Source organism: Leuresthes tenuis, unplaced genomic scaffold (genome assembly GCF_036924035.1).
Source record: "Leuresthes tenuis unplaced genomic scaffold, fLeuTen1.0.hap1 SCAF_2, whole genome shotgun sequence".
Lineage (NCBI taxonomy): Eukaryota > Metazoa > Chordata > Actinopteri > Atheriniformes > Atherinopsidae > Leuresthes > Leuresthes tenuis.
Genome location: NW_027325356.1, coordinates 20,849,996 through 20,865,834, shown reverse-complemented (window position 1 = coordinate 20,865,834; position 15,839 = coordinate 20,849,996). Strand labels below are relative to the sequence as shown.

The following is a 15,839-nucleotide window of genomic DNA, read 5'->3' as shown; positions in this document are numbered from 1 at the left end:
TGTTCTTTAAAATAACAACATTTTTCTTGTCGAACATCTTGCATGGCTTTATTTCTAATTTGTTTAAATAACGAGTGGTCTGCAGAAGATCGAGCACACATTGCTGTACGCCAGGCAGCATTTTGTTTTGTTGAAGAAACATAACAAGGTCACAGTCAATCCAAGGACCAAGGACTGAATCGTGCTTTTATTCTTAGTATTTTTCACAACGGCAGTAAACAGGTCGCAAGACAAAGTCCAGAGAACTTCCAGCTCAGATCGGGTACAAAGATCGGGTACAAAGGCTTGAAGATTTTTTTTAGAATTTGTTTAAAACTAATTCAGACAGGTAGCTTCAAATGACAATAAGCCTGAACACGGCTATAAAACAGCGGTCAGAAGTATCCTATCAGAATACACTAGACTTGTACGTATGGGGAGAACTTGTAAAGACTGCGTCAATCAGTGTAGTCCTTTCAGGGTTATAGGGGTGATACCTAGAGGGATAGGATTAGAGCTGATGAAGGCTTAAAGAGTCCAACTGTTGTAATACTTGTTAAGGTAGCTGGAGCAAGTCTCAATTTGAGATCAATCCAATAGAGGTCTTCAAAATGGAACTTAGAATAGGTCCAGGATGAACACGAACATCACCCAAAATAATGAGCAGAGGAAAAATCTGAGCGTGACAGAGAGCAATGGAAGCATTTTAGCGTTGTTTGTAGCGTTGTTTAACTTATTAAACCTTTTTACTGAGTGGAAAAGAAAGCAAGTAGGAGAGCTTTTCAAAGAGTGGCAAGGTCTAACATGAAGCGCTTACTGTAGCAGTAGAGATGTTTGTAGAGTCCTAAATTAAGCTCAACAACAGCAAAGACAGTAACAGAGCTCAACATGAGGCACATGCCGAGTTCCTTTCACCTTTCTGAGTATTATTTCCCGCAACGCCAAATATGGCGGTCAGTGGGTCTGATCTAAATCCAGTTTGAAAACATCTTATGGTAGATTCTGATACAAGAGTTATTTAGGACAGAGCCAAAATGCCTGGTTTGTCCTGGTTTATATTTCAGTAAGATTGAAGCAAAGATGCTGTAGATAAAGCAGGTTCATGGAGAAGCAGGTCATGCTGATAGTGTTACAAACGCCCACTTATCAGCTGGCTCTCGGAAAAAAAATTGCTCGGCTAAAGAAATGTAACCAAACAGTTCTCATGGTGTTTATTTTTAGTAATTACAGCTGCAGCATGTGTGTGTGCGTGCGTGTGTGTGTGTGTTTGTGGGAATTACCCACCGACTTTGGTGATGGGTCCTCCAGAGGAGTTTCTTGCCAGGCGAGCTCTGGGACTGTGTGGCCTGAGAGAGGAAACAGTAATGACTCAAACCCACTATATTTGTTTACAGATAAACAGGCAACAAGAAAACAATTACATGTTTTGATAAAGTGGGCGTTTACCTGGCCTGCTCCAGAGGCCGCCCATCTTGTTGGACAATAATGGCCTGCTGCGGGTAGACGATTGTGGGAGCAGTCATGACGACAGCTCGGCTTTCACATGGTGTAGACTGTGCAAAGCAACAGAACAAAGTAAAAGCAGGATTGCATTAAGCTGCTCTGGGGCCCTGATGAAAAATTGAGCTGCGAGTTTGTTTTGACCCTCTGGTTCTTCGCATTGTCTCTGCATCGTGGCATTGTACTGTACACTACCTGATCTGTGGTAATTTGATAAAACATTAAGGCCACTCAACAAGACTCCAGTCTCAAGGACTCAAGATTAAGTAAAATGTAATTAACTGTATGTTGTGCTGCATGTCCCCAAACAAACTGCCAATAATCCCATTACAGGAAACAGCTGTAAACAGCCTGGAGGCTTCTCATAGTCTATCCTGAGTAAGGTTTGACTGGGACATATTTCTATAATAATGGAATCTCACAACTCAATGGACCAACTGTCATTATTAAAACCACCAACAATACTTTGGAAAAAAAGTAAAAGTACCCTAAAGAGTCTCAATGATGGGAATTGATCAAATGATGTAACTGCTAAAAAAAAGGTGCTTTATAGTATGAGATGGAACAAAGGTTAAAGGATAAATGAGGAGGTATTGAGTTCAAATTAAGGCTGTGAAAATTGATGCAAAATAAAGAAAAAGAGTTCTAAATGATTCAGAAACGGCTGATTGAAAGTCTGTCTCATTAAAGAAGTTGTGATGTAACGATAATTGAGCCACCTTTCACCATTTTGGCAGTGCTGCATTCATCGTTCATCAGTGGTTAAACAAAGTCTCAGGACCCGCCTGTTAGAAATGAAAGCTTGGACTGACTCTTTATAAGATCTTATGGGACAATCTACTGAGGCCTCCAGGTCTGGATACCAAAACAGCTGTCTTTTACGTATGGTGTCCTTTTTCTTTTGAATATCTAACTATCCCAATGCCCTGCCAATCTCAACTCCACTAAGCCCCAGCCGAAAGGCAATGTGACCTCTACCTCTTGTTTCCAAAGGAAAGGGGGCGCCTAAGCCCATCCAGCCTTATCCAAGGGACAAGGGGGCGGGATTATGCATCAACATCAGCTGATTGCTATTCTCATAAGTAATTGGAAATACAAATAAGTCATGATGAGTTATGATGAAAATCATCAAAAACCCATTTAACAGTCATTCGCTTTTACTGCACATTCTCACAAGTCTAGCAAAGGCAAGTGTGCTCCCATAAAACTCCTATAAAAGAGTTTATTTGTAAAATATCCCCTAAGACAAAAAAAAAAAATGAATCCCTCATGTAATAACAGAGATAGGCAGCAATGAAAATAGGTACTTTTATGGTGTTGGCTTGTGCCTGAGGATGAGACAAAACAGTTTCATTACATTCTGCTGAGATGTCTTATCCAGTGCTCATAAGTGACTGTGGCCACACAATGTCCTCCACTGTTCAAACTTTATTGTCTGTGGATTTTTAGATGATCAAATTCTGAATACGATCCCAGTAAGATCTCATCATTCATATGGTTAAGACACGCTTGAAAAACTGTATCCTAATCTTGTGAAGGATGATTTAGAGGTTCAGTTCAGCCGAATGGCAAAACAGATTTACTGGAACTGCTTTATTTGTGACTTCTGTTTTGTCTGCCAAGGTTTTCGGGTTTTCAAAGCTGCTGCCTTCATGTTACAATATGGATGAGTGTGTCGTAGCTTGTGGTGCTTACAAAAACAATTAATTAATTAATTAATTAAACAGTTCGTTTAAAAAGGAAGTGGTGCTGTGAGTATTCTGGACCTCGCTGTTACTGGAACTCGCACCACAAGAAAATTATGTTCATACAGAGCTGCCATTGGTATGGCAGCTTTTTTTAAATGGAAATTTTCAGCTGTGACAAACAGAAACAAAATCGCCTCCTTTGAACTGCTGTGACAGGGGTCGTAGAGATAGGCTGACTGTGAATGACTTATGAGTAGTCGGAGTCTTACTTGTGGCACACAGCGGTCAGAGCGATCTCAGTTTGTGAGAATTCCTGATGAACTAATATAATTAACAGCTTCCTGCTTTGGTTAGGATGTTATTCTTTGGTTTCTTGGATTTATGTCATATTCAGTTAATAACTCTAGTTAAGTAAAGTTAGCCTTAGTTTTAAAATGTTAATAGGTGTGGACTTACTTCTGTCTGTGGTCAGTGCATTTTGCCCTGCTCTAGTTTACTTTACTTCCTGTTTTATAATCTTGTTAATGCATGCTTTGTTTATTCCAGTTAGACTTGTGGCCTTCAGCCACACCTGTACTGTATGAAGCACATATGCTTGTTGTTTATTTTTCAGTCCAAGATCTTTGTCATTGTTTGCTGTCATTGGTCGGTTGACTTTGCCTAATTTAAATTACCTAAATTACTTTTGCCGTGTGCTGTTTTCTGTTCTGAAATTCTGTTTTTGGGTTATTTACCTGCCTCTGCGGGTTTTATTTAGTTTAGATAAAATCTAATTTAGCTTCCTAATCAACTTTCTTTTGCCGTCCTAAACTCGGACTTGGGTCGTCCTTCAACCATGAAATGTGACAAAAAGAGAGAATTTCAGCCAACTAAAGAAACAAAAGCCTAATTCATTGTGGTTCATTCAAATGCTTTATTGTGGTTCTTTACATTGCGTCACAATTGCATTTATTTACTTCGTAATTTTTTCTGACCAAAGACCATTCGTGTTGCTATGCATCAGTGAATAGTGGCAGCTCAGACTTTCTGTTCCACTGCTCTCAGTCCTTTTCCTTTATATTTTGGCTCATACAGATATCTATTTTTCTCCTCAGAAAATATGATGTTGTTGCTTTACTAACCACCCATCAGTCACAGCTGATCAGTGCCAGAGTAAATCAGACGGTCAATATGCAATGATGCAAAGCAAAATGGAGGTTATTTTTCGGTCAGTAAAATAGTGACAAATGAATTAACCGATGCAAAAATGATGTAATGTAAAAATTCCCATGACACTGTTCACGTGGACTGAAATTTTGAGGTATGAGTTGTTTTAGATGACTTGGTCTGAATGAACCGTTTGGATGGCTCACCCATGAAATTCTCTGATTCTTCAGACTTAGAGCATACTGACTGCACTTTACTGCAGTGAAGACACAAGCTGTGTTTTATTCAACATGTCCTCCCACTGAAACGGTCATCAGTCATTTTGTTCATAATGGCATCCTGTAAAGAACTGTGCCTACATGCGTCAGAGGAGAAATAAGACTCATATGAATGTTTCCACATCAGAGCAGACTTCTTTCTCAAGTCTGTTGTTTAAGAAGTCACAAAGTCCTTGTAAGAAAGAAGGTGGATGGACTTTGAACCATGATGTGTTTTTGAGACCAACCACTTTTGTTACTTAACATTGGTTTAACATTGGTTTGGCAAGCTAAACTAATGTTAGCTTAGCTTGCTAACAGGCTTGTTTTCATTAAGAGATTAAAGAACATCTTGGAGTTTTTACCGTTCTTTTTAGTTAACACATCAGTAATGATCTGAATACTATCTATTCAAAAATATCAGGTAGGCTATCTATTGGGTATCTGTTCAAAAATAAATCTTCAAAAGTAAAGAGGGCATTTGAGATATTTTCTTAGTGAAAGTATCCTTTTCTTATTAAACAATCTTATGTCAAGCCTGTCCATTTATTATTTATTTAGCCTGGGAAGAAACTATTTTAGCTCGGACCACGAATCACAAATATGTCTTAAATGACTTAATGATAACATTTTGCTGAGACATGATGGTTTTCAGTAGACAGAACAGGAATGGCCTCAGTGGAAAATAAAGAACAGTCTTCACCATGAGCTAAATTTGGGGGGCTTTGCTTTGAAATTCCACACATCTTTAAAGATCTCAGTGGGTTCAACATTGGATGATTCATAATGAAACCAAGTGGCCAACAAATACTCATAAAACATTCAGGAATCAGCAGAATGAGACTTTTTGGGGGAGCTAACTGAGTACAGAGCCCAAAAAGGAATTCATGTGCCACATCAAATAATATTTCAGTTTGCAGGATTGGTAACGTCTGTTTTTCTTAGCACAGCTCAGCCTCAGTTTGATTTTTAACAGCATTATTAACGGGAAAGTGGTTGATAACGGAACAGTGGGTTTCCCTTGAGAGAGATTAATCAAGAAGCTTTTTCTTGTTACCTGAAAGCAGCATGTTGAAGAAAAACAGATTTGTAAGGGTGGACTTTATCAGCAACATTTATGGAATTTCCTCTCACGGCTGAATAGATTATAGATTATATATATATTTATATATTTGTAAAAATTATTCTTGTGCATCCAGAAGTGACAGACTGAGCACTTACAGTTCTGGGAGAGCTGGAGGAACTGTCCAGTTCTTCAGGAGAGTCCTCTTCTTCCTCAGGCAGTGTGGGCATGATGGGGGGCAGTGAAGGGCGAGAGCGGGTGAGTGGAAAGATAAAAGGTGTCTCAACAATGCTGAGGGTGTTACAGGACCACTTGGAGTTAAGGTCACTTTGTTCAAGAGGTAACCTGTGCAGTAAAAGTTTCTCCTCTTGTTGGGGCTGCAAGATCATAAACATAAATAAAAAAAAGATATTTTATTTCAAATCTGAGCAGACATAATAATCTGACATAACAAATCCTAATCTGCAGTCGTTATTGAACTATTCGCTGCAGAGGAAAACTCCAACCACAGTTTAAGGAGGTAACCACAGAAGCACACCGTAAACAAATCACAAAATAGCTACATTTCCCATTGCCTTTAAACAGACTGTAACAAACTCATTAGAAATAAAACCTTTGCCTAAACTGCTAAAGAATACTTTGATGGCATCTATGTTTTGATGGTACAGCGCACATACAAGAAGATGCATGCAAACAGCGACAGTGCAGTGCAGCTCCTGCATGTACACAGTAGTAGCAGTAACACACCTAAAGAACAAAACCAAAAGAAAAATGTGAAGAAAAATGCAGAAATTACTTATGAGGAATAAGATGGATTCAACTCATTTGTTGGAGCTCGATGTACGTCTGTGTTTGAGTGAGGAAAAACCTTTATAAAATGTAATTTTGGTTGCAAGAAAACCCATCAGGTCACCTTTAAGTGATTTTTTTTTTGGTCTTGGATGGAGAAATAAATGATAGCGTCAGCTGTGGAAACAAGTGAAACATGGAAAGGCAGCATTTGCGTATAACTCAGTGGAGGGACACACTAAAACAGCCCATCTTCTTTACAACATGAGTGACAGAGATCGATAATAAATAAAAGCCAAGCTTCGTGTGTTTTTCTTCCCACACTGTGACTTTCATCGTGCTGTTCTTGTCACAAACACTTGCTGGCAACACAGTGTAGCTTGCTCTCACAGGCTGACTGAGGCAATGAGCTCCTGAGGGACAGTGTAAAACAAACAGAGGGGCTTGTAGGGAGAGAATATGAAAAAAAAACTATGTATAATGCATGGATGAATCATCACTATGACGTCCACACATAAAGCCAATCAGCGCTGAATTTAATAAAGCTGCGTTTACCAAAGTTAAACTTGGGAGAAAGTGAAGCAGGCATGAGAGCTTACAACAAAGAAATTGGTTAAAAGAAAGAAGAATACAAGTCATCAGGAAACAGTTATCCTAAATTGATAAATTTTCTGCACAGTATTCCTTTGAACTTTACAAATCTAAGACTTATATATCCATGTCGGTCATCCATTAAATTTTATCATCAGTACTGCAGCAGTTATGTGGCTCACCGAACTAAAGGCAAACATCATCCAATTAAATCAGAAAAATTCTTTGTGCAGCCATTGTAAATCATTGCCTCAACACACAACTCTTCCCTTTTAAGTCGCAAATTTCAGCAAATCTGAATGCAGAACTCTTTGAACCCCTTTGAAGGGGAACAACATACTGGGGATGTGTACAAACTGGTGTTAGAGGTTACTGTGCTTCATATTTGTTTGATTTAACCACAAACAGGAAGATCTACATATGTATGAACACCACAGGTGTGGCTGCTCCTGTCACCAGTCCTTGTTCTCAAATTCAATGCCTGTTACAGAGGTAAAAGATCGGATTACCCACGGTGTGTTTTGGAGGTATGGCACGAAATTAACACTGGACAAATCCTCTGAAAACTGAATACTAAAGTATGTTGAGTGCTGCTCAGTGTCATCATAAACATGACAAGTTCTTGGGAAAATATAGGTACAGAGAGGCTGTGAGTCACTGGGGAGGAAATGGGTTGTTTAACTATCTCTCAGTGAGCTGTAGGGACATATCCTGATTGCAAAAATAGTGTCATACAGGAGTAAATTCAGCTCTCTTCCCCTGACTGTTTGGCTGCTCACTTGAATGGTAAATGGTTGTGTCTTTCATATGAGAATATTGAACTGTTTTACAATGCTAATTCCAAAAAACTTGGGATGCTATTTAAAATGCAAAAAAAAATACAGTTAAAAAAACCATCTCAGATGTATAAAGTCAGACATTTTACCAGTTCATGAAAATATAAGCGACAAAAACAGTACCTTAAAGAGTCAGATTCGCTCAGAAGTTCTCTTTAAAAATTATCGTCAGTGAGCACGTTCGCAGAGCAATCCACAGATACTTTTGAAAGCTCTCTCATGCAAAGAGGAAGCCTTAAGTGAACATGATCCAGAAACTCTGCCGTTCTCTCTGAACCAAAGCTAATTCAAAATGGACTCAGGCAACACAGAAAACTATTCTGAAAACTGTCTGTATTAATCAAAATGTGACTTTTTTTTAGAAACCATAGACACCACATCCTCCAGACTAAGGAGGGGAGAGACCATCCTGCTTGCTATCAGCACTCGGTTCAAAAGCCTGCATTTTTGATTCTCATTTTCTTTTTCAATGAAGGTCTTGCATATTTCAGCAAGATAATGCTAGATCACATAATGCATCTTCTATAAAAGCATGGCATCGTAGCAGAGGAGTCCAGGTGCTGGACTGGTCTGTCTGCAGTTTTGCCAACTGAAAACATCAAGAAACACAAAATATGACAATTAAGACCCAGGACTATTGAGAAGCTTGAATCCTATATCAGACAATAATGGGACAACATTTCTCTCCTAAAGGTCCAGTATCTGGTCTTCTCAGTGCCCAGATGTTCACAGACTGTTGTTAAAAGAAGAGATGATGCTACACAGTGTTAAACGTGGACATGCTACTGCAATAAAATTCCAGATTCTCACTTTCAACCTTTGATATGTTTTCTCTGCTCTACGGTTAGTTCAATATTGGTTTATGTGATATTTTCAGATCACTGCATTCTGTTTTCATTTACAGTACAGACAGTGAACAGACCTTTGGATTAGCGCTGTACATGCAGGAAAATGCATTACTAAGCAACCAAACAAAACGCAAATACACTTAGTTTAACAGAATCCTGCTTTCGTGTGACCCTGACACATCACCGACAGACAAAAAAAAGCTTTGTACAACTTGAAAATGATTCAGCTTAAACAAAGGTGCTAACCTGCAATGCAAGAGGCTCGGTGGCGCACGGTGCTTCTCCAGCAGAGCACTGAGATAAATTTTACGGAGTAATTGAATCACTCAGTTTATTTCCTGTGGGGAAATAGGACAGAACATACAGCCCTGAGCTCAGATAACCTCTTGAGCACAACTCCTTTCTTGTTCCTTCAAACAAGGAAAGAAGAAAATTGAATTGTCTGTCACTACCGTCAGAATCAGAATTAACTTCTTACTGTGGCACAATCCAGCTGTCTCTGAGGGAGGCGAGGGAACCGGCACCCTCTTCCCCTCCTCCCCTCCTCTGTTACATAAGCCCACTCCCCCATGCCAGATTTGTTTAAAATTTGGTTGTGTAAAGCAGAGTGCAGAGCCAGTAGAGGAAGTGGTTACCACAGAGGCACGGTCTAAGATAACATGGGAGAGGAAGTGGGAGAAAGAAAAAGACATGATGGACTCAGAGATGTACAGTCGGGTGAGAGAGCAGATCAGTTCCACAAACATAAAAGAAAATGCATGTTCTCACATCAAGAAGATAGAAAGATGAGTCACACATGCAGGCAGTCTTGTATAAACTCTAACCAGCAGTTATAAATCAGACAAACAACTGTCAACAAAGCTTTGTGCAGGTTAAACGAAGCTGCAAAGACAGAGCAGAGGCTGCATGCGTCTGATCACCCACTAAAACCCCACAGCTCCATGCAACCAACCATCTATCTGAACCTGTCCACAGAGAGCACGCTCATTACCTGAGTTCGCCGCTACAGTGCTCTGGTGAAACACACGCACTCTGGCCAATGTCTCCCTCTCAGACTGACTTCCCACAGCCGAACTGTCACTCTCAGCCTTTTCCCCAGAAAACTCTTCAATCCTCAGGGCTTCTCCTTCCTTCTCCCGTCCCCTTCGTTCCCTGTCTTTTTTCAGCAGCAGCTCTCTTTCACTCCTGGGAGCTTTGACCATTTAAGGAGAAGGACTCTGTGCGCCTCTTTAGGCTGCTGTGGAGAGTGTGTGTGTGTGTGACTGTGTGTTTGTGTATGTGTGTGTGTGTGTTCTTAGGCTCCTCTGATCATCCCTCAGCTCAGACCTGAAGAAAGTTAGAAAAGTGTATTATTTTTCTCTGTTGGGTTTGTTTTAATTTCTGCTGGAGGTGTAGGAAACGCTTTTGCCTGCTGTTGTGTACAAAGGCGTGTTTGTGCGAGACAGATACAAATAATTTTGGTCGGATCTGTGTTTACTCTGCTGCCTCGAAGGAATCTACGCATCCACTTGCAAACTCTTGAGATCCATTATTGTTTGATAATTTGCTCTGTCAAAACTTATGTCATTTGTGCTCCTTTTTACTGGTGAGAGGTTTAGTTTGTGAAGGCTGCAATCAAATTAAAGAAGAACAGCAGCTACATTGTTTGGAGGAGGAGAGCTGAACTACAGCAAATCACAGCATCACATTTTAAATTACACTTAGATGGTCATCTTAGGCACTTCAGCATGAAGGACGCTGTTAATGAAAGGAGCAATTTGTATCAGAAAGTCACATGTTCATCATCAACATTCAATTCAATTTGGCATTTTCTTCCGAGTATCCAGATTCTTTACAACGAAACGTTTAATCTACTTAAACAAGTTACACTCCTTTATTCTTGGAAATGAGTTAGATTGCACAACTCAGTTTACAAATAGCTGGCATTGTGTAAAAGACAAGGAAAACTGAAATCAGTGATTTGCAAACTGTTTAGCTCAGCTGTTAATGGTAGAAATATTTCAAAATAACTCAGAAACAGAAGATTTATTGTTCTTTTGAAAAATGTAGGCTAATTTTGATTTGATGCCGGCAAAATGGTTCAAAGAAGTTTGAACAGAGGCAAAGTGGAGAGGTTGTGTAATACCAAAGAACAGCCTGGTGGACCATTTCAGAACAAATTAGGTTAATTCAAAACAGGTCACAAGATAAAGAGCCAAGAGAGGTTGAATCTTTCAGAGATTAGAGAGAAAAAAATATCTATGAATAACATCATTGACAAATAGGTAAACAATTTTGGAATAACATTTCTCAAAGTAACATGGCCAAGAATGTAGGGATTTCATCAGACATGAAGCATAATATCAGAAAAGATTCAGAAAATATGACTCTATTCAGTAGGAGGATCCAGGAATATAGATAAACCGATAATATTAACAAGATCCAAACACAGCTGCCTTCTGTAGGTCTAAGCTCATTCATTCAGCTGGACTGAGGTGAAGAGAAAAACTTTCTTGTGGTCTTATGAATCAAATTGTGTTATTCTTCTTGAAAAATATGGACACTCCTGTTCGCCAGGACAAAGTGCAGCGGGGCTTATTAACACGAGGAAGGCCCAACTTATTTCAGCAAGACAATGCTGAACACATACTGGTCTCAAGCAAATGAAAACAAATCTGTATTTCTTTCTTTCCACTCAGCGTGACCTTCAAAGTCATTTACTTCAGCAGAGTGTGTGGTTCATATGTCCAGTACATTTTATGTCTTTATAAAGTGCACTTTCCAAACCTTAACCACCTCATTTTAAATATCTAAATTTAACTGGTTAGTGTGTAATTTTTAAAAAAGCAACAAATCAGCGAGTGAATGGGACTTCATTAGAAAGTGACTTGCCAACACGATCGTGGTCAATTCAGAACTTGACCGTGGCTCTTCCACATGCCACTTCCAAGCCCCCTGACCTCCAAATGTAGACTTCTCTGCATCTTAAATGAGAAACATGTGTTTTGTGACTAAATTTATGAAATGCAATGACATCATGTTCCTTTTATCTATTTTTTAATTTTTTTCTCCACTGTCTGCATATATATCAATGGCTGGTGCCAAGGTCTGGCAAGAAACTATTTTTCTTGTATATAGGTACAAGTGATGGTGAGTGTGTCCTTCACCAGCCCTCTTTGACAATCTAATCTAACAAGCTTTATTGATTAAAAAAACCTTGATTTAGTCAGAGAGGACTAGAATTGCTGACAGTGGAACAGAAAAGGACAGGACAGATAAAGACAAGAGACAGAAGACAGGTGTGTGTGTGTGTAAGGTGTGCTGTGGTGCATATAGATGAATGTGTAGAAATTTCTGTTGTGGTCTGTAAGAAACCCCATATCCACCAGAAATAAAGCCGTCCAGCAGTCAGAAATAAAGCCGTCCAGCAGTCAGACATAAAGCAGCGATGTTGACTCAGCATCAACCAGTAACCACAGCCAGTGACAGGCTGGATCACAGCTGGTGCTGGTGTGTTGTACCAGGACATCCTGAGTAAACCAGCGGCCCAGCAGGTATGGTACAGAGGGTAGGGGGAGAGTAGCACCCCAGCCCCTCCACACCCGCATCGCAACCCTGCCGAGGGCAAGGCACATGCCCGTCACCCCCCCCCCCCCCCCCCCCCCCCCCCCACACACACACACACACACACACCCCCCCACACCCACGCAGGGCAAAGGGGCAGGCCCAGTCCGCTAGGAGGAGCCAGGAGGGGGCCACCAACCCCCGTGGGGATCCAGTTGGTAAACATCCTGGCGGGGCTTGGTGGAAAAGCACCAGTGGGCGGGAGCGACCCGGGCAAAACCAGAAGCACCCCCCCACTGCAGCAGGCCACCCCCCTGTGACATCACCACATCAGTCCCATGGGACCTTTTTGTGGTTCCCTTTGCGTGAAGCATGAAAAAAATGGGAAAGTTGTAACTGTCAACACAAATCACCAGATTAAACTTTCATGACTATTTCATGTTTGGTCACGAAACTGGGTTGCCAAACAGCCTTCTGCATGTATACTAGCAGCAGGTCTCCGTAGAAAAGGACATTCCCAAGCTAGGAATGCAAAGCGTCTCAACATTCATCCCATTTTATTAATGCTATAAGCAGTATTAAATGTAATGCTGCTTATAGCATAGTTAATACTACTGAATCTTTGCCTAAGTACATTTTACAAGCTGCAGTGTTTAAAATACAGTCCACAGCTTATTAAGTAAATACGAGCCTCCCAAAGAGTCATTAAAAGAAGTACAAGGACAGCTCTGCTCCAAACATTTGTGTTAATTTTGCTCAGTGCTCGTTTTCATGTAATTTCAATCTATTGTGAAACATTAGGTCATTATGTTTGTGGGCTTAAAGCTATTTGTGAAAGTATGGAAGTGCAGTGTACTGTGAAGCCATAATCCAAAACATGCAACACTTTACTTAAAACTCAAATGAACAGTTTATAGCGGCAGTGTGGTTGTAAGTACATAACATGGCTTGTTAGAGCCAAAAAAAGATCATGGGATTTTCGAGTGCTGAGAGACACATGAGCTTAAACTTACAGCTACTCTATGTACATTGTGTTATAAACTGTTATGTACACGTTTGTGTGCTGCTTATTCAAGTGAAATGGGGGTGGAGGCAGGGTAATAAAGTGTTTCAGTTTATAGTAAAGAAATACAATGCACTGTCTACAAGTAGATTAAGAGTGTTTCTGGGATAAAGACAAGCAACTACTTGCTTTATTACAATACTTAAAGTAAATGAATATACTTGGTTACTTTCAACAGCTGCCAAAACTCTTCAATAAAACTGAACGGTTGCATTTTCACCTAACATGGACCATATATCATCTGCTTAACAGGCCACTTTAAAAACCATGAAAGATACACCAACACACCACAGCGTGCACTCTGTCTCCACAAACAGACATGATATCATATATCTTACTGAAATGAAGCAGAAGGGGTCTTACCTCGCTACTGCTGCCTTGGTCTGCTGCACCTGTTAGAATCAGAGCACAAGCATACAGTGAAAAAACTGCTGATTTGCATTTAACAGGAAAGCGTGTGCAATGCAAATGTCATGGGACAGAAAAACTAAACAACAGACAAATGTCAGTGAGGAGTAGAGCATTTGTGTCTGTGACAGATGCAGAAGGATAACCTAAAAGGGAAGAACTATTTTCAGTTTTCTTTCCTGTGAAGCTGATGCTCAATGTGTGCTATTCAGCTGATTGGGAAAACTGTTGTACCTCTTATTTCAGGAAGTATCCCACCCACCCTACTTCTATATCTAGGGGCAACAATAACCTGGCAACCACCTCAAGTACACGAGATGCTTGATCCGCTGGTTGAAAGCTCTTGTCGTCTGATTTAGAGGCTCCCAGGAAGAGGCTTGTATTGTGGTAACAAGCAAAAGACTGAATACCAGTAACTCCTGTATATTATACGGAGCACAATCAGAGTTTAAAATCAGTGTGTCAGTTTTACGGTAACTAGTGAGCTACAAATAAACCAGGATTATTCAAACATCAGACAAAAAACCCCAGAAAACACTTATTCTGTAATGGGAGTTTTGTTTCTTCAGCACATATCAAGCATTCAGTCTGACCACAGATCAGTTAACTTCCCAGAAAGAGAGTTTCTGTTATTTTCGACTTTCTTTCAATTACAGATTTCCCTTCACAGAACGCACGGTTTGTAACCACCACTTACATACACAAGCATTAGAGGCTTTTCTAAATTATTTAGACTCAGCCCTAAGTGGATCGTTATACGTCACCCAATCTGACTGAATCTCTTTTTAAACAGCACTGCAAAGCTTTATTCCTTTGAATTGTTACAGTGGCATGCATAATGTTGATTTATTATCAAATCAGTGTGAAGTTAGTGCAGGAAAGTTAGTGAAAGACTATAAAATGGAGGTGGAGCACTCTATTGGGCTCTAAACGGCATCCAAATTACAACAACAGCAGGACACTGACAAGCATGTAAAGGTTCAATATTTATCAATGTTGGTAATGCTCTTGGTTCACTATTTTGCAAATCGGAGGACTTGATAAGAATAACAGGCAGTTTGTTTGTGTGTTCACTGCTGTCCAGACTGATATATCACAACTCCAATCAGATGGATTTCCATAAATATATGTACACACACATTTGTGCTTTTCAGAAGAGGAACATTAATCCTAAACTCAGACTCACCATTATGCCCTCATCCTCATGACTGAAAGAACAAGAACAACAATCCTTAGCTCAAGTAGGTTTTTTTGCAGCTTAGCTGGGGAGTCAGTCTGTGAAATCTGATGAGAAGTCTGGAAATCTGAGACGAGCTCATAGAAGACCTGCTGTTCTTCTATACAAGCACCTCATAATGTTTTTCCCCAGGTGCTACACTTTAAAGGTATACTTTTTTTCCTGATTGATTAATGCATGATGTCATTGACAAACAGTAAAGTTCAACTGAATTATTGTAAAATGTGTTGCTTACCATGTGGAGAGTTAAAACCTTCCTAACAACATCAGTCACTCGATTGTAATACACAGTAACAGGCATCACACCGGACTCTGCAGTGCAACTTTTACAACTGAAGTGACAAAGTCCGTCCCATTTGTGGCTGCAGATTGAAAATTTGAAAGGCAAAAACCCAGCCAACGTCAACATGGAACAGCACAATGTCAACTTTAGACAGGAGGCTGTAAAATAAATAAACATTACCTGCTCATAATTGTTATTTGTAAGACATTCTCTCTATGGGCCATCAGAACTGTTTTTACGGGGAAATATTTTACATGACCTCCTCCCAAAGAGAGAGGTGGAACAAAAGGGACCCTTTCTTAGGCCAAAACTAATTTGGCAACATGATTAATACTGAGAAATGTGCAAAGACACAAGAAAATGCTCCTCCACCCAAAATAGATTATATATATATAATATATATATATATATATATATATATATGTATAATTTCAAGAAAAGTCATACGGGTCTTAGAGATGTTTTAATATTTTGAGAAGTAGCAGCTTTCGTGTTGCGAATAAGAAGATCAATACCCGCATTGTGATTGTGTGTAAGCCAGGGACTGTGTGGTTAGCTTAGCTTAGCACAAAGAGAGCAAACTGGCAGCATCTCATGTCCCGTGCACA

The 15,839-nt window shown here is 39.9% G+C and overlaps 1 protein-coding gene across 5 annotated transcripts in view; it reads right to left on the bottom strand.

Annotated features, from left to right (window-relative positions):
- mrvi1 (murine retrovirus integration site 1 homolog) overlaps positions 1 to 13,749 on the bottom strand; it is a 32,112-nt gene extending 18,363 nt beyond the window's left edge. For 3 of the 5 annotated variants that reach the window (XM_072380608.1, XM_072380610.1, XM_072380611.1), the window contains exons 1-4: positions 9,689 to 9,936; positions 5,792 to 6,010; positions 1,426 to 1,532; positions 1,264 to 1,325 (exon numbers count right to left, since the gene is read on the bottom strand). In XM_072380608.1, coding sequence (XP_072236709.1) covers positions 1,264 to 1,325; positions 1,426 to 1,532; positions 5,792 to 5,863 — 241 coding nt within the window. In that variant the 5' untranslated portion in view covers positions 5,864 to 6,010; positions 9,689 to 9,936. Of the gene's footprint in view, positions 1 to 1,263; positions 1,326 to 1,425; positions 1,533 to 5,791; positions 6,011 to 8,943; positions 9,194 to 9,688; positions 9,937 to 13,666 lie in introns of those variants that run through there. The other 2 variants (XM_072380612.1, XM_072380609.1) reach the window with 2 other exon arrangements.
- Between the last annotated feature and the right edge of the window lie 2,090 nt (positions 13,750 to 15,839).